At 36.5% G+C, this 22,276-nt stretch overlaps 2 protein-coding genes across 10 annotated transcripts in view; one reads left to right on the top strand and one right to left on the bottom strand.

Annotated features, from left to right (window-relative positions):
- The window catches only part of LOC121738522 (F-actin-uncapping protein LRRC16A), a 53,782-nt gene that overhangs the window by 5,420 nt on the left and 26,086 nt on the right, over positions 1-22,276 (bottom strand). For 5 of the 9 annotated variants that reach the window (XM_042130639.1, XM_042130640.1, XM_042130641.1 and 2 more), the window contains 16 exons: positions 22,201-22,276; positions 21,767-21,948; positions 21,278-21,429; positions 20,865-20,980; positions 20,678-20,749; positions 20,205-20,376; positions 19,812-19,947; positions 18,351-18,543; positions 12,134-12,252; positions 11,643-11,763; positions 11,502-11,522; positions 11,036-11,210; positions 4,995-5,066; positions 4,459-4,642; positions 4,155-4,201; positions 3,942-4,037 (listed from right to left, as the gene is read on the bottom strand). The exon at positions 22,201-22,276 is cut by the window's right edge and continues 2 nt beyond it. In XM_042130639.1, the coding sequence (XP_041986573.1) occupies positions 3,942-4,037; positions 4,155-4,201; positions 4,459-4,642; positions 4,995-5,066; positions 11,036-11,210; positions 11,502-11,522; positions 11,643-11,763; positions 12,134-12,252; positions 18,351-18,543; positions 19,812-19,947; positions 20,205-20,376; positions 20,678-20,749; positions 20,865-20,980; positions 21,278-21,429; positions 21,767-21,948; positions 22,201-22,276 (1,934 nt within the window). The remainder of the gene's footprint in view (positions 1-3,941; positions 4,038-4,154; positions 4,202-4,458; positions 4,643-4,994; positions 5,067-11,035; positions 11,211-11,501; positions 11,523-11,642; positions 11,764-12,133; positions 12,253-18,350; positions 18,544-19,811; positions 19,948-20,204; positions 20,377-20,677; positions 20,750-20,864; positions 20,981-21,277; positions 21,430-21,766; positions 21,949-22,200) is intronic. The other 4 variants (XM_042130643.1, XM_042130642.1, XM_042130645.1 and 1 more) reach the window with 1 other exon arrangement.
- LOC121738523 (putative nuclease HARBI1) lies at positions 14,489-15,435 on the top strand. Its single transcript, XM_042130649.1, has 2 exons — positions 14,489-14,609; positions 14,866-15,435. Exons 1-2 carry the CDS (start codon positions 14,498-14,500, stop codon positions 15,345-15,347), a joined length of 594 nt encoding a protein of 197 aa, XP_041986583.1. The 5' UTR covers positions 14,489-14,497; the 3' UTR covers positions 15,348-15,435.

Below are 22,276 nucleotides of genomic sequence, written 5' to 3'. Positions count from 1 at the left end.
AAAGTGAAACATTCAAATATTACAATATTTTAGTTTAGACATGTTGTTTTTATTAACCTTTAACTATGTACATCTAAAAGTTGTAACATACTTATGGACATGGGGTCTGACAGACCGCTCGTATTTTCATCTGTTTTTCAGGTAATTTAAAGACTTTTTTTGTATTATTTTTGCTTAAATGCCTTAATACACAATTGATTTAGGGAATGTATGGGTTAAATATCCAAAATTCTAAATTATATTGTAAAATGAAGCATTTTAGGCAAACAAGTCACTTTTAAGACTTTCATTCACCCTGTGCCGAAAAAATGACATTTTTATATAATAAACATAAGTTTTGAAACTTTTTGCCTTAATAGTCTATCAATATAAGCCATATTAAATATAAAAATAATTAAATAACTTCTGAAAATATAACATAAAAATTTTGACATAGGTCGAACATGGACAAAATTATTGGCAGCCATTTCACATGGTAATTAGGCCATGACAAACGTAATTATAGCTTAAATGTAACTAAACATATTGTAATTAGTATTTATTTTAGTTACCTAGACAAATACAATTTGTTTTTGCTGTAAAAAAAATATTTCCAAAAAATTAGCTCTCCTAGACCCAAATTTGTTCCTTAGACCATTTTCAGTGCAATATTCCAATTTTTTGACCGATTTCAATTTTTTTATGTATTACAACGCAAAATTTCACTAAAATAACATAAGCAGAAGTTATTTCAAGACATTTTATTTAGACATTGATTGCGCACTACCGAAGACACAAACATAATTCTTTGTATGGGAAGCATGGACATGGGGTCTCACAGACCGCGCTCGAAGTTCAAACCGAAATAACTTTACAAACTTGCAGTCGGCGTCGAATTTTTTTGCTTCAGAATACATTTTTCGACTAAAACTGAAGCTACTGAGCGCCGCAAGAGTGAAGCTTAAGGGGAAGTAGGGTAGATGTAATTCTTGCAGGGTACGAGCGGTCTGTGAGACCGCGCGTCCATAGTTAAAGGTTAACAAATAAATTTATAAATTTTAAAATTAAAATGCAATCATTTTTACGACTTAAATGAAAAAAAGTATTGAGATTTTTTGGTGGGACTTTTATAACATAGTATTTAGTAGACGTGTGTTCGGGTAAGCAGCAAATTAGTAGACATTCGTGCCCCAAAGCCACAAAACAAAAGCTTGAGATCATAGGGGGCTGCTGTGTTTACAAATTACAATATAATAGTTAGGTCCTTATTAACACCAATCCTTAGAAGATTAAGTGATATTTTGTATGGTATTCTTCAATTAATTATTATTATATGATGATTAAAAGACCTCATCTTTAGACTTGCAACCGTTGATATAAAAGGCGAAGCTGTGTTACTGCCAGCCACGAATCAGGCAACCGAGAGACACAAAACAGCTTAATAGTTCGTTCAGAGTCATTTCCGTCCTGATAAAACGTTATCACCAGGATCTAAAGAACATTTTGATATAAACTCTCGTGGCCAAATAACATTCTTAAAATAGCTATAGCTGTGTTTGAAATAGGTACTTTAACGATCGCCTGAGTCGAGGCTAAAGTCCGAACGCTAAACTGATCCAAATTTTATACATAAAAATTTACAAATTATAGACTGATAATTTCGCGGGTATTTAATTGAGATTAAAGAGAGGCGATTCTCATCATTACATCGGTTGAGCTGCGTTTAAATATTGTTAATGACATCCATACTATAGCCTATGCGTTTTAAAATGATATACGTGACACATTATAATTGACAATAGTAGGGTAGCTAACCTAACAAAAATTAATCGATAATTTAAAAATATAGAATCACTTCGTAAAGGAATTGCAATTGAAATTATTGATTTCGTACTAACATTTCAGGGGTACTTTTTTATCGATTTGATTTCGATTCACAGTGTCATCTCATTTCGTGCATCTGACATTTTTCAAATGTTTGCGACAATAATTTTATACTTAAGCCGCAATTCCACCGCGGCACACGCTGTGCACGGCCAGTGCTATTAGTTTGACTACGTGGGTCAACGTTTCCACTGCAGCACACGCTAATATGCACACGGCCACGACTGTACAACTGTAGCGCAGCAAAGTTTTGAATACTATGTACGCGCTTCCGTGTATCCCGTGCACAGCATGCGTAGCGTGGCCAGCGTTGAGCTACGTGTGCACCACATTCGAGCAAGCTACGTGAGTCAATTCGTGCGTAGCGTGTCCGTGGGTTGCAGTGGACACAGTCACATATATTTTCTTACAAAGCGAAGCTTGACGCATGCGCGTAGTCTCTTCGTGCGCTGCGGTGGATTGGCGGCTTTACTCCTATTTCACAGTTAATAATATAATTTTATATTAATAAGTAATAGCATTTAGCAACTTTTCATTTTTATTCATCTACAATGGGCATTGTCCAAAAAAATCACATGTACTTTTTATATTTTTTTTCGTTAAAATAGGGTATTTTAAGAATATAATTTAAATAATTTTGAAATTCATTGGCTAGTTTTTTCTCTATAATTTTTTAAAGTTTCGCTCTGACGTCATCATCGGCCGCCAATTGACCTCTGCATATGTTTTAAATTTCCTTTCAATCTTATTTATAATGGCTGGTTCGTCAAATGCAAGTTCTCATTATGTGAAAGCTGATACGAGAAGCTTACCAAAAGTTCGAAACGTAATGTTAGTCGAATTTATTGCTAATTTAACGCCATTGAAGGTCAAACAAAGGTTAAACGTATTTGTTCAAAAATATAAGTAACTAATGGGTATTTTTTTCGTTTATATACAGAAAAACAATCACTGACCTTATTCCTCGAAATGTTTTTGTAATGAGCAAAATTAAAAAAAATGGACAATCCCCATTATAGGAAACATTTGTTTTTGTAGATGAAATATAATTTATTACATTTTGGTTATTTTTTGTTTTCTTGTAAAAAAAATCCGTAGCAAGAAATATGAGAATTGTCACCCATATTATCTTAAAGGTCACAGCAAACATATCAACTCGGAAAGGGATCGGCACCGTATCGCCTCGAGCCGTTCAATATTGTTTGTATGAAACTGCCTACTGCAACGCACATTAAACGGAACCGTAACGTAATCGCCTCGCCTCGGAACAGGCTCCGAACCGGGACGCGTGGACGGCTCGTCGTCCACCAGCTTACGGCTCGTAGTCCACCCGCTTACGACTCGTCGTCCACCCGCTTACGGCTCTCTCCGTACTCAAGCTTACGCTTCTTCGTCCACCTTTGCCCCTTTCCCCTTCCTTGAGCCGTAAGCAAGGCGTCGCCTAGCCTCTAGCCGAGTTGACGTACAGGCGCTACTGATCCGCTTTGGTTACGTGCATACGTTAGGTTGACGCCTGGTTGACGGCGAGGCAAAAGGCGATACGGTGACGATCCCTTTCCAAGCTGATATGTGTGCTGTGATCCTAAAACGCACAAACTATAGTTTTTATCTCGACAAAATGTTCTAGCTCAATAAAAAATTTTTAGCAAATCGTAGTCACGACTCAAGGTCACTTGTATAATTGTATATTTCTCGGAGCTCGCGCTCTCGTATAATATACTTAGGCCGGTATAAATAATCAGCACTTAAGATGCGACCCAGTCTCAAGACGCGGTTTGGCTCTGTGTTTGGTCCAAATTTTGGCAGCCAACCAATCACAGAACCTGAACCGTGTCTTAAGACCGAGATGCATCTTGAGTACTATTTATACCGGCCTAACTGTGACCCACTCAACTTTAAGACACTTAAAGGTCAGTTTAGCGTCCGTTTATGGGAGATGGCGCGGCCATGCCAACTGTATGTGCGCCGCAGACTCGATCACACAAAAAGTGTGCCGTCTGCGATCTCCCTAAGCATGTGCTCGCAATGCGGTGTCACGATCACGTCCGGCCACACGCGCGCCCATGACGCGCACTCACCGATCGCGTTCACGTTGTCCGACGACCGCGACGGCGGCGGCGACGTCGGCGCCATCTTGTTGCCCACGTTGTCGGAAGACTTGCAGCGAGATACCTCTATGAAATGTTCACGATGATTCAACACGAATGGTTCGTTTCGACCATATATTATATAAACTTTATTTAATTTTAAAGCTGTTTTATAAACACAGCTTTTAATATAAAAAATCTTACCGCATTCTAATAATACTGGCGTACTTTCCCCCGATGTTACGCTATACCTGAAATGACAATAATATACAATCAGGTTAAAGGTAAAACAATTCGAATAGAATGGCAAATAAATCAAAGTATAAATATACAAAACTCCTGCTTAACTTCGTCTATATACAAAACTTCATTTAGACGAAGTTAAGCAGCTACGGTAGAACAAACACAATTACAATCGTTTTTAACATTCTAAACAATTACAAGGATACCTTGTATGTTATAAGGGCCAATTAGTGTAGCTTGGTGGTAGTAGATACAAACGCATTACATAGTATCGTCGCGACGCAGCGTCGGCGAGTGACGGGGCGTGGCCCGCGGGCTGGCGCGCGGCGACGACGCCAGCGACGACAGCGAGTGCAGCGAGCGCGACGTGAGCGGCGTGCGCGCCGACACCGATGACGCCTCCTCGCTGCCCGGCGGCGTGCGGCACGCGCGCCAGAACTCGTCCAAACCTGAACGGAAATTCAAGCACAAAATAGACGATAATTCACTATTGCATGCGTTACGTGCTGCCATCCACACATTATCGTTTATTGTATTGATTGATGTGAATGACATGCAAACTACGTGCTGTATACATTGATTGACAAATTCTTTAATTTTTCGTCATGCAATATGTGCATTACGTGCACGCATGATCGTTTCGCGATCGGCATGTAATGCAACAATTAAAACTGTCACATATATATATATATATATATATATATATATATATATATATATAGCAATGTGTGATTTGAAATTTACCTGTAAGAAAAATAAATAGTTTTTTACGAAGTTGCTATCGAAAATATCACAAATTACCTTCATCAATGTCTTGCGATTGGTCCGTTATCGGTCGCGACGGCGCTCTCGTTTTTACTCTCCTGGGTCGTCCTGTAAAATGAGAGAGGCCATTTAAAGCTAGTATAATATCTTTCAATCTAACCATTATTGAGCCTAAGAAAATATAGTGTGTAATAAAATAACAATAACCATTGAATTCATCATGATTTTATTTAACTAACAAACTTAAACGCATAAACTAGAATTTTATTTCCAAAAAATGACTAAGGCCCGATTCGACCAAACTTGAAGTTACACGAGTATAACTATCATGAGAATAATTTTACTCCTTTAATTTACTCTAGGATATTATCGTTTGCATTTTACCAAGTTACTCAAAGAGTATGAAATAAAATGTCAATTATAGTTCACAGACACCGACCGTGACAGTTGACACCCTGTTGTGCAACTATTCTCAGTTTAATATTTACTCCAAAGAATTCTATTTAAACTGAGGTACTTAAACTGAGGTGAGGTATTTAAACTAAGATGATCAATCTAAAAAAATTAAAATTGGTTTCTTAAATCCCGGTTCACTAGGGTCTAGACCACGGCCGTAGCTAGGGGGGGGCATTGTGGGGCAATGCCCTACCTTAAAATCATAATGCCCTACCTTAAAAATACCAAAACCCAAGAAAATCAATCAATTATGATTTTTTTCTTACTTCCGCCCTACCTATAACCAATTCTGCCCTACCTCAAATCTGACTTTAGCTACAGCCCTGGTCTAGACATGACGAGTTTTTGCTAGTTATGGATAAACATGACTGTGACATAGTTGGTATCAATGAAACTTGGTTGAGACAGGGTAAAGATAATCGCGCTCCAAAAGTGCCCAATTACAGACTCGTCCACATTACTAGACCTGACCACGTGCGATCTCGTGGGGGTGGGGTGACGCTGAGCCACACATAAGTGTCATGGGAAAAAAATCGAAAGGGTAACTGAAGTAAAAAAATTAGGGGTTTTAATGGACGAGAGATTGAGGTTTGAGAAACATGTAATTAATACAGTTAGGAACTGTTTTTATAGACTCAAACTACTATACAAAATTTGAAATTTTTTGACTAAAGAATTACGTGTAAATTTATGCGAGTCGCTAGTCCTATCAAAATTAAATTACGCTGATTCCGTTATAGGCCCCTGTTTGCTGTCTAGGTCAAGGAAACTCATACAGAGGGTGCAGAATGCATGCGCCAGGTTCTGTTGTTCAATCCCTCCGCGCGCTCACGTAACACCGTACATCAACGGCTTACGCTGGCTGCGTATGGACTACCGTAGACAACTGCATTTTGCTACTCTTCTGTTTAATGTAGTCAATCAAAGTACCACCTTACCTTTACAGTAAACTGCAGTGGGCAAACGAGAAGCAGTCAAGTATAACTACTAGGGGGTCGAGTTACTTGATGATTTCTCAACTACATCATACCGCTGCCTTTAGAGGAAGTTTTAGGTATGTCGCCAGTAAAGTTTGGAACAACTTGCCCCCACCGCTTCGATCGTTGAAGAATAGTTTTAACTTTAAAAATAAATATAAATTACACTTACTTAAGCAACAACTGTGTGACATAGTATCGTAGCATTTATGAAAAAAAAATGTTAGTCCTTTTTCATACATACTATAGAACATATTATTATATTATTACGTCTATATTACCGGCATACTTAAAAATACACAACACATGCAATATTATGGTATATCTATAAAAATGTAACAAGTAACAATATTATCTATCTAGTATCTGTATATGTATTCTTTCATTGGTCTAATGTTTTATTAGAAAGTATCATTATATTTTTCAACACTCTATTATGTCTACGTCTTTTATATAATATAATATTATAATTTTAAAATATAGCTTCCGTCTGCTTGTCCTCAGCCCGAAAATAAGGGGTCCACGGAAGATCAGGGACGACTGTTCGGTTGTCTTAACCTGAGTGGTCTCCGTTTCTGCACACTTGGGTGTTACACTGGCGTGCTATAATTGTGCTATCAATACATTAATTGTGTTTTTCTTTTCTTTTTTGTTTACCTGTGATAGTTTTTTATGTATGAATTAGCTGTAGCTGTAGATTATAGGTAAAATAGGTTAATTTTTAATTTTGTTCTTGTTTATATCAGTTCTGTATATAATAGCTATATTGTCATATGTCATATGTGTAACATTTAATGGTGGCAGAATAAACGTTTATTTATTTATTATTTATTTAAGTGGTGTACTCTAAGAAATGTCATTTAAAAAGCAATCCCAAAACAATACACTCAAAACATTACTCACACACAGAAACTAAAAGTATATCTACGTAGTCAAGTGCGAGATGCCAATATTATTAGTAACAAAAGTGACAAGGATCTATGCAGGCCTATGACATTCGGTCATACCGAACGCAAGCGTAACTCCCCGAAAGATCAAACGCCCGCAAGTACTGACTGCAAAAAAGTCTATTACAAATTAAGTTTTTTTTGTTATTAAGTTTGTTTTTTATAATAATATTAATTAAACTTAAACTACAACTTACAATTAACTGGTATACCTGCAAAGGGCGTGCGCGTGCGGGAGGGTGGTCGAATGCATTGTATAGGTATATAATATTATGTTACCGTTAGAATGCGGAATACGTTAATGTTCAAATTTACTGGGTAATCTGCAGATTTCCTGATACCATCGGGCAAGTGTGAAATTTAAAACAAAAATGATAATTTTTGTACTTTACCTAGTTAGTTTGCATAGTAACGAATGGTACATCGTTGAATTGCGGAAGACAGTGAACCAAACACTTTTGTTACGCTCCTTCGCTGGGACTGCACCCCTCTGTTCCTATGTTCGACGATTTGGTCTGTTATATTTTTTCAGTGGGGTAACATTAACAACAACAACATTGAAATTAATATTGAATATTTTATCCTTTGTTTATTTTTTTCTTATAACGGCGCTTCGGCTATATAACCATTAACCATGGCCAGTGTCAAATAAGTGGCGGGAAAACTACATAGTTTTCCCGCCACTTATTTGAATACAAGAACATTCTTGTAACAATTTTTAGCATCGATTTTCTATTTGGTAAAGTCCAAAGTCTAGTCAAAGTCAAAGTAAAAGTCAATGCAGTCAAGGACTCAAATCGGTCGATTCAGTAAAATGGCAGACGCTTTACTAAAACTTTCGATGGAGTTTAGGAGCGAACACAAAAGGCACGTTTCTAGAAGTTGTATCACTGGCCTACACTTGTGCATGATAATAAATATCTAATGGTTAATATTCTACCAATAAAACACAACTCCTTAATCCCCATAAGGCCCACTTGGGCCGCGCTAAATGTCAAGCGCCATTCCGTCAAGCGTCATAAGGCCCAAGTGGGCCGCGCTCTTCATTCGATTACATTTCGTATTTCGCTGATTTAGAGACTACTTTTGTAAGAAGAAGTTTGGTTAGTAACAATCTATGATACATTTGCCACATTCTGAATGCAAAATATTATACAATCTGTGGTCGACGAATATTTTTCAGTCATTTGAAAATCGTGAACTTTTTCGTGTGTGTTCTGCAGTGTTGTGTAATTTGTTTGAAATAATGGATTGATTTAACGAATGTAAGTAGTAAAATACCTAAATTTACTAATAATTAATTGTTTAGATAATAATTTGAAAGAAATACATCGTAAAAACTTCTAGGTTACACTCGAAAATTTGGTTAATTTTTTGGTGATTTGGACGTGATTTGCTTCATATATTTGTAAATTAATTACGTAAAACGCTTATACAAGTTATTTACACAATGTCTCTAAGACAATTTATATCAATATTATGCATTACGTTTCTAAACAATTGAGAACAAAAGTTCACAGATAACGGCTATTTTCTGCCGGCCGCGACATTTTGAACTTTATTTGTATAGCACTAATGACGAAGTTTGCTTGTGGGTTATACGAAACCGGTTTTTTCAGGTCGTAAATCACGGCTGTTTTTATAAACAATTCAAGATGTTTCGATGAATTGTTGATACAAGGGTCTAATTTAGGGTTCCGCCGTGTAGATTATAACAAAATATTGTTTAATTTGTAATCAAAGGGTCAGAAAAATAATTTTCAAAGTACATACTGTGAAAAGAATATTAAATCAGACTAAATACTATAATTATGATGGCTTGATAGATAGAAAATGTAACATAGCTGTTAATGTTTTTCACAGAAGCATAAAATGTGGGTTGGATGTAAAAAATATTACATTATTTGTAAAAAAGGGGCGGGGCTGGGCGCCATTTTTTTTTTGGATTTTGGATTTCTATTTTTGCCGAGTATCCAGTGGTTAAAACCCAGAACAATCTTAGGAAATTAATATAAAACACATTAACGTCACTCTTTCACAATCTAAGCTAAACTCTTCCTTCGTTTGTCCAAAAAAATTTTGACTTAAGCATGTTAACCATATGGCTACCACACACGCTACGGTCTACCGGAGAGGTCACCTGCAGGTATGCCTGCGCAGGTGTCACTCGAAAGAATTGATTCTCGATTTTGCGCCGGTCGAATGCACAGGTCCAAGCAACTGCACAGGTCTATTCCTACACACATTCCGATTTACTTGCGCAGGCATACCTGCACAGGTAGACCTCTCCGGTAGACCGTTGCGTGTATGGCTAACATTACACTGTTTTTAATTGTTTATTATTGGTTTCTTTCTAGTTGATTTGATCTGTTACATTTTATCAGTGCAGTAATATTTTAGTTACTTAAATTTTAATATTTTATTCCTTTGTTAATGTCCTAAAAATTAAATTCAATAATCCCTATACCTACAACTAAATAATGTGATTTATTCAAACAAGAACCTGTTTTATGCAATTTGCCGTATGCATGGTCAGTAGTCTGCAGATTACCTAGATATTCTGCAGATTATCCAGTAATGTAAGAATATAATCAATCTTATGCACTTTAACTGACTCACCCAGATAATCTGCAGAATACCGCGTTAATCTGCACTCTAACTGCTTACGCAAATTAACGGTAACATATAAGTACATACATACATACATAGCCTGTGAGACACATAACTCTTACTTTTTGCTTTGCTGTAGTCAGGTAAAATTTATTCATCTATTGTGAACAACTATGATAGTTACCTGTGAAAGGTTTATATTGAAGATTTATTTGATTTATTTGTATATTTTTTACAAAATCTTATAACATAAGATAGCATTTTGCCCTTTGATTACATTTAGTATCTGAAAATAAAACTAAGTTTGTTTTAAAAATTTCTTTGCTAACCGTACACACTCGCATACGACCGTCACGTACAGCGTGCCAGTGAAAACTGACTGCAATAGTGTGAATTAGCTCTATTGGAACGGCGGAACATTTGGTGCGTATGGCATGTCTACATCAGTTTAAATAGAAGTCTTTGATTTACTCCACCAAAATAGCCCCTGTAAATATTTACTCCCGTGTAATTACCTCATTCTTGGATTAGAAGTTGGAAAAACGCAAAACCAGCTTACTCTTAGATCAGGAAACAGTTGTACTCGAGTAAAATTTTACTCCAGTTTGGTCGAATCCGCCCTAAATTGGCTATGTAATTTCTATACAATTAATGTTGAAATGACAGAATTTAATAAACACTGCTGCTGTGAAAAAATCACCTGATAGTATTAAAATGTTAGCATTTAATTAATTATTATCGCTCAACTGCTGCCCTCTACTACCTTTGACGAGATGTCTGAGCGTGTTGGCGGGCAGGTCAGCGTGCAGCGGCGGCAGCGACAGTATCTCGTTGCTGCTACACTGTTGCTGCGCCGCCAGAGTTCTTTGTTTTATTCCTTTTACCTTCTCCCTTTTATTCAACAGCCGATCTACCTTTGACGAGGTGTCTGAGCGTGTTGGCGGGTAGGTCTGCGAGCGCGTCCGCCGCCTCAGCGTAGAGCGGCGGCAGCGACAGTATCTCGTAGCTACTGCACTGTTGCTGCGCCGACCAGAGTTCTTTGTTTTATACCTTTTACCTTCTCCCTTATATTCCACAGCTGATCTACCTTTAACGAGGTGTCTGAGCGTGTTGGCGGGCAGGTCTGCGAGCGCGTCCGCCGCTTCAGCGTGCAGCGGCGGCAATGACAGCATCTCGTTGCTGCTGCATTGCTGCTGCTCCGCTACTGACTTCGGCCGCACTCGGCGGCATCGCTCGCGTCGCCGGCAACCGAGCGGCGTCGCCTACACATGACATGATTGAACATTATAAATATTTTTATTTGCTGTAAATTATAATAAATCAAAGACCATCGGGAAAATAACAACTAAGCACATAACAAAAAATCTAAATCTCTAAAAACTTAAAATAATGTGGCCAAAAGCCAAATACATAACATATTTTGTTGACGCGTGTCTGAACAAGATCATAATAATTGATCACTTGTAACAAAAATAAATTTTTGTTATAATAATGATCCCATTTTAAGTTTTGAGAGCTTTTTAATGAACTACGTAATAAAACTTAAGTCTTACCAGGTTCAAATAATCCAACTTCTAGTTAGCATAAAATAAATAAAAATATTAAATATTAGACCTCTGGAATCAAATTTATGTGAACTATACAGGTGAGTCGGTGGCACTGAAACTGGAGTTAAATGAATTTACTATAATTACCCCTGAATGTGATATAGGCGACAGCAGGTCGGGGATGTCCGTCTCGGAGCTGGGCGCCGGCTCGCTGTCTACGCTGTCGACACTCTCGCACGCCGACAACGCTAGGTTCTCTACTGCCTCGCTGTAACACGTTAGTTTTAGAGTTTTTACCTTATGCCATCATAATATGAAATATCTAACATCGAAGTAAGTTTAAAAGGATTACATAATAATAACGTCGACCAAAATTTGTTAGGCTCGAATTATATACGTCCGCGCGACCGTGCGTCCCGGCTACTACATTATATGTATAATACGGTCACTGTTAAGCATATTTTGTGTTATAAATGCAGTCTTGTTCTAAATTATATAAAGAACATAGCTGCATTCATAACTTAATACGTATTTTTTTTGTGGAATAATACACAAAATATGTATAGCAGCGTACATATATGATTAAAACATGTCAGATAAAAAAACACACCAAGTTCGAAAAGTGAGAACTAAATTACTTGAGTAGATCTTGCAGCGTGGCGTTGCAGGGCGCCATGGCGTCGCGCACCGCCTGCAGTGTCACCAGTTCCGCCCCGCCCCCGCCGCCGCCCATCGCCGCGAACACCTCGCTGCACCGCTGCATGGGGAATGAAAAACGAATATTGAATTAAACTGTAATATTTTGGTTAAGTTTGGTTAGATACAATTGCAGAATAAGATTTATAATTCATAAACAACTAGCTGTCCCGGTGAACTTCGTGTCACTTAAAAACCTTCCCTGGACTTTAAGGATTATTTTAAGACTAAAATTATCAGAATCGGTTCAGCCGTTAACGAGTTATAGCGTTACTGACACAATTGGAAATCCATTTATACAGGTGTAACAAAACTAAGTGACAATACTTTAGGGTGTGTATGTGTTCCTTGTAGAGAGTTCACTGTGAAAGTAGCAGCGCTGAATGACCTTTTTTTTTTTTACTTTTGTATGGGCAAGCGACCCAACGTCACGAGTTTCTCCATTCCCCATCTTGTATATATATATATATAGACTAGATGTCCCGCGCGGCTTCGCCTGCGTAAATTAGGCATTTTACAGAAACCGTACATTTTTCCATAAAAAATTGCTTATGTCCCTACTCCCTTCACTTGCTCTACTCTAATATATATATATATATATACTAGATGTCCCGCGCGGCTTCGCCCGCGTAAATTAGAAATTTCACAGAATCCGTTGGTACATTTTCCCATAAAAAATATTTCCCCCGTTTTTCCCACATTTTCCTGAGTTTCTTCTGTCGTATTAGTCTTAGAGTAATAATATAATATAACCTTCTCGATAAATGATGAGTCTTACTCGATAAATGATCTATCTAACACTGAGATAAGTTTTTAAATCGGACCTGTAGTTTCTGAGATTGACGCGTTCAAGCAAACATACTCTTCAGGTTTATAATATTAGGTAGATATAGATTTTTTTTAATTATCGCTTGACAAACTCGAGTCTCGATCTAAAAGACTATGAAATGGTATAATATGGTAGTGATGATGATGATGATGATGATGATGATGAAGAATGTAATTTGCATAGTAGCATATGCTTTCTGTTCTTAAAACAACGCCGAAACTCCCAAACTTGTATCTATAAAGAATCAGGAATTCTCTCAGCACCTTCCGAACCACGGTATACCAGGTATATCTCGGTGCAAAATCTTACTTGTTGGTAGCATATGCTTAGAATACTTCTCACGAAACCGAAGTCACCATATGTTTCCCTATAAGTTTTGAGGAGTTCCCTCGATTACTTATGGATCCTTCATCAGATCACCACTTTTCTGAATATAACACCAAATTGGGATGATACCCTATATACCAAAAGAAAAATTTTGAAAATCGGTTAACAAACGGCGGAGTAATCGTTGAATATAAGAAAACGAACATAACACCTCCCCCATTTTGAAAGTCGGTTAAAATTGTAGCCTATGTGTTATTTATTTAATATTTTAATCAGCACATGAATTGAATAACAAAATTTTTTTCAAATTAATCGTAGCACCATCTGTCAGGACAAACTAAAATTGAAATAGAATAATATTGAATGCGATGATAGCGCCGTCCGCCGGATCTAATGTAAAACATTCCAAAATCAACAACTCCTTATAAATAAGAAATTAATTGAAAAAACATTTTCCAGTAGACCAAACTGTAAATCTAAACCATTCTCGAATCTCCACGAACACACACAAAAAATTTCATCAAAATTGGTCCAGTCGTTTAGGAGGAGTTCAGTCACATACACACGCACACAAGAAATATATATATTAAGATATATATATATATATATATATATATATATATATATATATATATATATATATATATATATATATATATATATATATATATATATATATATATATATGTATATATATAGACTAGATGTCCCGCGCGGCTTCGCCTGCGTAAATTAGGAATTTGTGTATAAACTGCGTAAAAAGTGTGTGTATAAACTTAAAATAATGTCTTTATCGTCGCTATCTAGTCTTTCCGATCATGAAGGGCCGACCGTGAGTCGCCGCCGAAATAATCAAATGCTCAATGCATTTGAAAAATACAACGATGCAGAGTTTCGTGCGCGCTTTCGTCTTTCGAAAGAAACCGTGCTATACTTGGAGTCCGTGTTTGGGAACTCGATAAAACCGCCTACTAGGAGAAGTAAAGCTATCCAGCCCATGGATCAAATTTTAATAACTTTGCGGTTTTACGCAACCGGCAGCTATCAACGGGTAATTGGCGACATTTTCAACATCGAGCAGCCCACAGTCCATCGTATTGTGCACCGGGTTACTGCAAAAATAGCCAGTACGAAGTCGCAATACATTAATATGCCAACGCGACAAGAATGTCTGGATGTTGCTCATAACTTTTATGGCATAGCAAACTTCCCAAGAGTTGTGGGGGCAGTGGACTGCACTCATATAAAAATCAATTCTCCAGGTCTGTATACTAAATAAAGGTATATCCAATTAAAGATAACAATAAAATTATTTACATATTCATTTTAATGAAGCTATAAAAGAAAAATTACAATCATAATATTATATATCAAGGTTGTCTGGAAGAAACTGCTTTCAGCGGTAAGACCGCCTGTTTGTACAAATTCCTATATTGTTTCATTTGAAATTGTAATCTAGTTTAGTTTGTACAAATAAAGAATTTTCTATCTATTATATGAATGTTATAATTATTTCAGGTGGAGCTCAATCTGAGTTATACAGAAATAGAAAAGGATACTTTTCCCTCAACGTTCAAATGGTCAACTCACACCTGAGAATAAGAAATATTGTTGCTAGATGGCCTGGATCAGTACACGATAGCACAATATTTAATGATTCGCCATTATGTGCAATGCTAGAGAGGGGTGATTTTGGGAATTTTTATATTCTAGGCGACAGTGGCTATCCATGCCGGCCCTACTTACTGACGCCTCTATTAAACCCTCGGACAGCAGCAGAAGTGGCTTACAACAGATCCCAAATAAGCACCCGAAACCCAGTGGAACGGCTCTTTCGGGTGTTGAAAAGGAGATTTCCCTGCTTGCAGAATGGGTTGGGGCTTAAGCTCGAAAACATTCCCCCTATTATTGTAGCATGTGCTGTGCTCCACAACATAGCTATATATAGGCAGGATGAATTGACAGAGGAAGAACCAACCCTTCTTAATGAGGCGGTGTAGGAAGCTGTAGCCCAACCCATAGGGCTGAACACCAATCAAAATTTTGTAGTTAGAACTATGTTAATAAATACACATTTTACAAATTAAACACCAATAATTTATTTATAAAATATCCTTTATTAAAAATAACTTTAAATTTTTATATAGATCAACAAGTAAAAAGTTAACGACTATTAAATATTACTAGTAGGAACATAAGGTCAGTAAAAAAGTTTAATCTAAATCAACAAGTAACAACTTAACAACTACATATACACATTAGGTTAAAAAAGTAATAATAATATTACATATTATTATACAGTACTAATTTTTTTGGAAGGTTGCATTCTCTTTAATCTTAATTTTAGAATTTCCATTTCCAATTTGTACTTGTTTATACCCATTTTATTCTTGTTTATTAGATATTTCTTTTCTATTTTTGCATTTTGAACTTTAATTTTAAAATATTGATCCTTTAAATTAGAATTATGTTTAACTTGTTCTGAAAAACATTGTTTAATTTATCATAAGTTAGTCATCACAATTTTAGTAAAGAGAAAGTAATTGTAATTAAAAATTACCAGAAGGATTGGAAGTAGACCTTAAAAGCTTACGCTTCTTTGATGTATTAAATGTTATGATTTCTTGGTCACCTATTAAAAGGAAGTAAATAAAACTTAGTACATAATATTATGTGGAATCAAATTTTGTAGAAGTTTCAACATATGTTATTTTTATATAATAAAAACAAAAAACTTATGTACCCCTTGGATTGGACGTCACTGTGCATCGCTCTGTATTTTCTGTGTTTCTAATATCATTTGTTATAATATTATCTTGACCATCTAAAATTAAGACAAAAATGTATCTAAAATAGACGTTAATTGAAATCCTATTAATTTTTAGGGTTCCGGTTCCGTACCCAAAGGGTAAAACGGGACCCTATTACTAAGACTTTGTTGTCTGTCCGTCTGTCTGTCTGTCTGTCTGTCTCCAGGCTGTAACTCAAGAACGGCTATAGCTAGACTTCTGAAATTTTCACAGATTATGTATTCTGTAGTAAAAATAAAATAAAGTTTTAAGGGGGGCTCTCATACAAAAACACAATTGTTTGCCTACTTTTGCTCTATACCGGTACAGAACCCTTCGTGCGCGAGTCCGACTAGCACTTGACTGATTATTATAAATACAAGTTATTACCCTGAAGATTGGAATCTGTGTACATGGCTCTATATTTTCTGTGATGCTTGTATTGTTTGTTAAAATATAATCTTGATCATCTAAAATGAAAAGAAATGAGAATAAAGTCCCCTGGTTACCTGCAATACTTTAAATATAAAGAAGCAAAAGATGTTTGTGTACCAACCAATATTAACAGTTTCATATAATACTATATTCATCTGGAAAATTATTTTTTTCTGTGTCACCTGAAATAAATAAGCAGTTATTTATGTGTAAAAATATATGTAGTTGAAAACATAATATTTTATTTGTAATTTAATATTAAACTAACCAAAATAAAGCGCTGCATCATCATACGGATTCGCTAAAGGTTGTACTTGAGGTGCCACCATCGATAATATTAGTGCATCATGGGCACTAATAGTGCTCCTATAGGATCCACCACCAGTACGATTTATCTCTTTCTATAAAAGGTATAGCATAAAATGAAAAATTAAGTATAAAAATTTAGAATTAGTACAAAGAGCATTCAATTAATATGTAGATATTCATTTTACCAACCTTATCGAGTGATGCTTTACTTTGCACCTCTTTCATATCAACTCTGGTTTTTTCATAAAACTGTTGCCGCTAAAAGTAAGAACATACACAGGTTTACAAAAGTCAATTATAAAATAATATTTTTATATATGGAGGGACTTACATTAGCATTAGCAATATTCTTTTTGGACCGCTGCTTTAAGTTTTCATATAGATGCCGAAGTTGTTCCCAACTTCGGCACCCACTAGCAGCAACAGCGTTGTATTCCCTCTTCTTTAAAATCATGTTCGAGTTGGTTTCTTTGTTTTCAATAATATGTTGATGTCTAGAAAAGTGTGTTTAAATTAATAAACAGCGACGAACTTCATGCAAATAGTACATATTATTATATTGATAATAATGTTACTTTTACTCACTTTTTAACTAATTCTAAGAGCATATCTTTTTCCGAGCTTGTATAATTACAGCCGCGTTTCTTTTTTTTCTCCATTAATATATTACAATTATAATAATGTAGAAATTTATTTTTGTTCAACAAAATGTTTTCAAATTAATGTTAAAATCCAAGTTAGATCGCGCCTCCTCAGATGTCAGTTGTCACTTCACAGTTGTCAGTTGTCACTCAAAACACCGTTCCATTCTACGTATGGTTGTTGTAAACATTAAAGCCGAGTTCGGATATTCTATTGTAATTAACCGGAAAATAATATTTAAAATTGTCATGTCTTAAATTATTTTAAAAATTTTTAATAACAACAAATAGTAAACGGCATTGAAAGATTTTTAGTAAACTTTTATTTTGTACAATCAAGTTAGATCTGGCGTAAAATGAAACACATGAAATGTTGCCATGATGTAAATATTTGACGGCTACTCACAGGGCCACTTACTTGAGTATCAAAAGAAATCGTCTGAGTGGCGTTTGTGTATAACACTTAAATATGGGAGACGCTTACATTTAAATGCCCTTTAGCTGATTGATACATTTGAGTGCCGTTCCAGTATTCAGCCGTTTGTCTGGCATTATGGAAACCGGATTTTGCGTTATTATGGGTCTACCAGGATCTGAATTCTGATCGCAAAAAAGGGAAAAAAGAAATTGACGCTACCAATACTGGGGAAATTGGAGCAATGGATACTATTTTTCCTTATAACGGCTGAATCTGTGTGTGATACATGCAAATGTAAAGAAATGTCCAATGATCAAGGATATTTTTTGAAAATCTCCCGTCTAAATTTGCAATGAGATCCTGGTAGACCTATATTTATATTAAGTGCTGTTCTTAAGTAAAATGACGCACCTGCAAATACTGATGCAGCAGATGGTGCGCAGCGGCGGCGGCTCGCTCTAGCGCGTGTTGTAGAGGGGGCGGGGGCAGCGCGGCCGCCGCCTGCGCCGCGAGCGCCGCCGCCGCCTCGCCCCCCGCCCACGCGCGCTCTAACGCGAGTGCACGCACGCGCCCGCCACCACAAACCACACTGTTTGTTGATAGCCTACAAACGTTGCGAATATAAGCAAGTTGTTTCTAAAATAAGCTTTATTAACTCTCCTTCAATGTAAATTAACATAATACATAATATTGTATTCTATTTTTAGATATAAATTATCTTAAGTCGTATGGAAATATCCAATTAAAAAATCGGAGTTTAAAAACTCAATCATTTCATGAAACGTTGACGTGTCGATAGTAATCCGTCAAGAAAGTGAAGAAATTAAAAAGTGGCAACATCGTAGTGTCATCCCTTTTTTCTTAGATTGATTTGAAAGGGATGACACTACGATGTTGAAACTTTTTAATTTCTTCACTTTCTTCTTTCTTCACATGATTATTGTGATAAAGGGAAAAAATATATTTTAGTGATATCATAATATTAATATGCGAGCGAAAAACTTTATAACCCTTTTTACGAAAAATTCGGAAACGCAGGTGAACGAAATTTCGCACAGTTATAGTTTATATTATGGTGAAGGAGTGCATCGAGCTAATATTATTTTGAAATTATGCTTTTATCATACATTTTTTTAACAAATAAAACATTACACACACTACAAGTAAGAACACACACACTAGGGTCACTAGGGACAAGCCAATACATACGAATTGTACTCTTAATTCTTATATTTAATGTTGTAGTCTGTTGTCAAATTGAAAATACTTTTCATTGAATCTTAGTAAATTATTACCATAAAGTTAATATACCTAGCGGAATAGAAAAACAAAGGCCTGAGCAAGCGAGATGTCACACATCAGTAACACTGCGTGGTAAAAAGAGACGTGTGATACATGACAGCAGCACTCTTTTTTTGACGTCCAGTCGGCACGTGCCGCACGTTGACAATTTAATCTCATAGAATTCATGTTTAATTATGCTTGTGTAAGTTTATAAATACACATATTTTTCACACAGATGAAAACCATTTTCGGTTTCGTTTGACAGCTCGAGGTTGTTGCTCTATTCCGCTAGGTATATTTACTTTATGATTACACGGCCAGTCTGTCATCATTTGACTTTATTAATCTGAGACTGTCACAGGAATTTCCAAAGAATAATATAGTCAATTTTATGGCAATAGAATATCAATAGAAAAGCGTTGGAAACATAATTTATTATTTTATCTGATAATTCTGAGGTCGAATTTTGACCATTGGGCGATCTCTAGTCTAAAGGAATTTAGGAATATCCAGGTTCTTATTACTATTAATATAATATAAAAAACGTAGATAACTTATCTAAAGTAACAACACAAAATATAAACCCACCTCTCGTGCAACTCCCTCCACAGTGTGGCCACACGCTCGCTGGCGCCACGCCCGCCGGCCGCCGCGTCGCACGCCGGGAACTCCACGCGTCGCATGCTCACAGACCGCCGCAGCGCGTGGGCTATGTCCGTTAGACCTACACGAATACGTATACAGTTTAATATTATTACTAAATATGGCATTTTATTTTATCTAAATTGTAACCATTTTATGTTTCATTTCGTTACTGTTTTATTTCACGTTGTAAATTTTTTAGTCATTTTTAGAAAAAGGTAAGTCTAAGTGTAACCTTTTGGTGTGAACACATCATATTGTAATATTATAGAGTAGTATAATATTACAATATGATATGTTCACACCAAAAGGTTACACTTAGACTTATCTATAGCTTACCTTGTATACTAAAGGCGTTTCTGTCTATATACAACGTCTGTAATGTACAGTTGCATTGCAGAGCCTTAGCTAGCAGTCGCGCGCCGGCGTCGCCCGCCAAATTGCCGCAAACATCGAGCGTGCGCAAACGCCGCGCACCACCCAGTGCGTTTAATAGCCCGTATAGGTCACTCTGAGAAGATAGTTATGTAAGTATTAGGTAAGTAAGTAACAGGCTTATTGTAATTTAGTTTTTTACACATAAAATACATGAACAGCATACATAGTTCTATCTTCAAACTAAAAACGCAAAAAATTACGGTACGTACGGATATTATGGATCACATTCAAAATATTTTTTTTTTATAACGGCAAACGTACGGATAAGAAGCCGCTAGCAAATATGTTATTAAGAATTTCTGCAAGAACAAAATTGCAGGCAACCTGTTTTTGAGTCGGAGGTAAGCAACATATTATTATACTACATTATTTACCTTAAATTTACAGTCGCTGAGATCAAGTGAAGTTAAAGCTGTGTCTGGTTCTTGGAGTACATGAACTAATGCCTGTAAAATAAGTCATGTTTAGTATAAGTATGTTTTTTATAGTTTTAAAATTTTTTAGAATTTTTAGTACTCACAATTTTCAAGAGTTAAGCGATTTAAACTTCAAGACTATCACCTGTATTAGTGGTGGGGCGTACGATCGTTTTCCTGTTAGTTTGCTAAGCGATAAATGTGTTATAGAGTGATTTTTTCCTATTGCCCGCACAATGCCAGACAATTCGAACTCCATACCTAAAAAATTTAAAACGTAAATTATACACAGTTCGTTAAATCGATTTTATATTTCAAAAAATTGCTGAACTTGTATAACTCTCTTTACACGAGTCACCAAGCACTAATATTATTCTGAAGAAGGCCTAAGGCTGTTTGTCAAATTCACGCGCGCACAAATCAAACGCTGTTGCGTTTTCACTAGCCCAGGCAAAGAAATTAATAGCAATGTTTTCAATTGGCTAATGGACGTCGAGCTTTACCACCCGACTGAGAGAGATGGGTATATGATAGACGGGAACGGCAATAGGTACTAACTGTTGTCGGACAGATCTAGCGACTGCAGACATCGCACGCCGTGTATGCAGGACTCGAGCACATGCGCCGCCTGCGAGGACGCCAGCACGCCCGCCAGGTTCAGCTTCACGCCCAGCGCGCTCTCGTTACACGCCAGCCCGAGCAGCAGGCTCCTATAATATATATATTTAAAGCATTATGTATAATATGCAGTAATTATGAAGGCTCCTCGTTTCAAGGTTAGTGTATGAAAGAAAGTACAAAATTAATTTCTTTGCTTTATAGCCAAAATATGTATATAACTATTTAAATTTATAAATTACTTTTTAACTTATCAGCATTAGAAAAGTTAATCAGTCTCTAAGAACACCAATTACATTACATACGACATGTCGTATGTAATGTAATTGGTGTTCTTAGCCTCTGCCTGGCACACGGTTTCAGATCCACGACCTAAATATCACTGTTTTCCTATAAAACACAAAATCCTTTCATACAAACAACACTTACTTAAGCGCATCAGGTGGCATACGGCAATACGATAGGTCTAGGTCTTGTAACGCGAGGCAGGCGGTAAAGAACTGGCGGAAGGAGGGGGGCGGGTCTCGCGCGCGCCTCCCACCCCAGGGGTTACGCCCCACTTTTAGTGACGACAACCGCGCCGCACAACCTCGGAGTAGAGCGCCCCACATCTGAGAAAGACGATATGATAAAAGAGAATAGCGATACTCGATAGTCACTTTCTTGTACTTCGTACAAAAAAAACATTAATCTTTTTTACCACTAACAGAGTAAAGAGCCCCGTATATCTTTCGAAAGAAACGGGTATACGATAAAAGAGAGGTTTCCCACTCTCTAAAAATACAAAGATTTTATAAGTAATCAAGTTTATCGCATGCCTATTATTTTTATGCTACTTTATTAAATGTAAAATTAATACATACATTTTCCAGTGTAGTTTCCGTGTTCACCAGGTTCAAATGAGTCAGGACATTCGGTTGAGCAAGAAAGTTATACAAA

Source organism: Aricia agestis, chromosome Z (assembly GCF_905147365.1).
Source record: "Aricia agestis chromosome Z, ilAriAges1.1, whole genome shotgun sequence".
NCBI lineage: Eukaryota > Metazoa > Arthropoda > Insecta > Lepidoptera > Lycaenidae > Aricia > Aricia agestis.
Note: the sequence above shows the minus strand (reverse complement) of the source record. Positions and strands in the feature narration are given on the sequence as shown.

Excerpts from the sequence above, each read along its gene's own strand:
- LOC121738523 (XM_042130649.1), top strand. The coding sequence starts at position 14,498 with ATGCCAACGCGACAAGAATGTCTGGATGTTGCTCATAACTTTTATGGC. Across the intron at positions 14,610-14,865 it reads TATAAAAATCAATTCTCCAG|GTGGAGCTCAATCTGAGTTA; the intron begins GTCTGTATACTA and ends TAATTATTTCAG.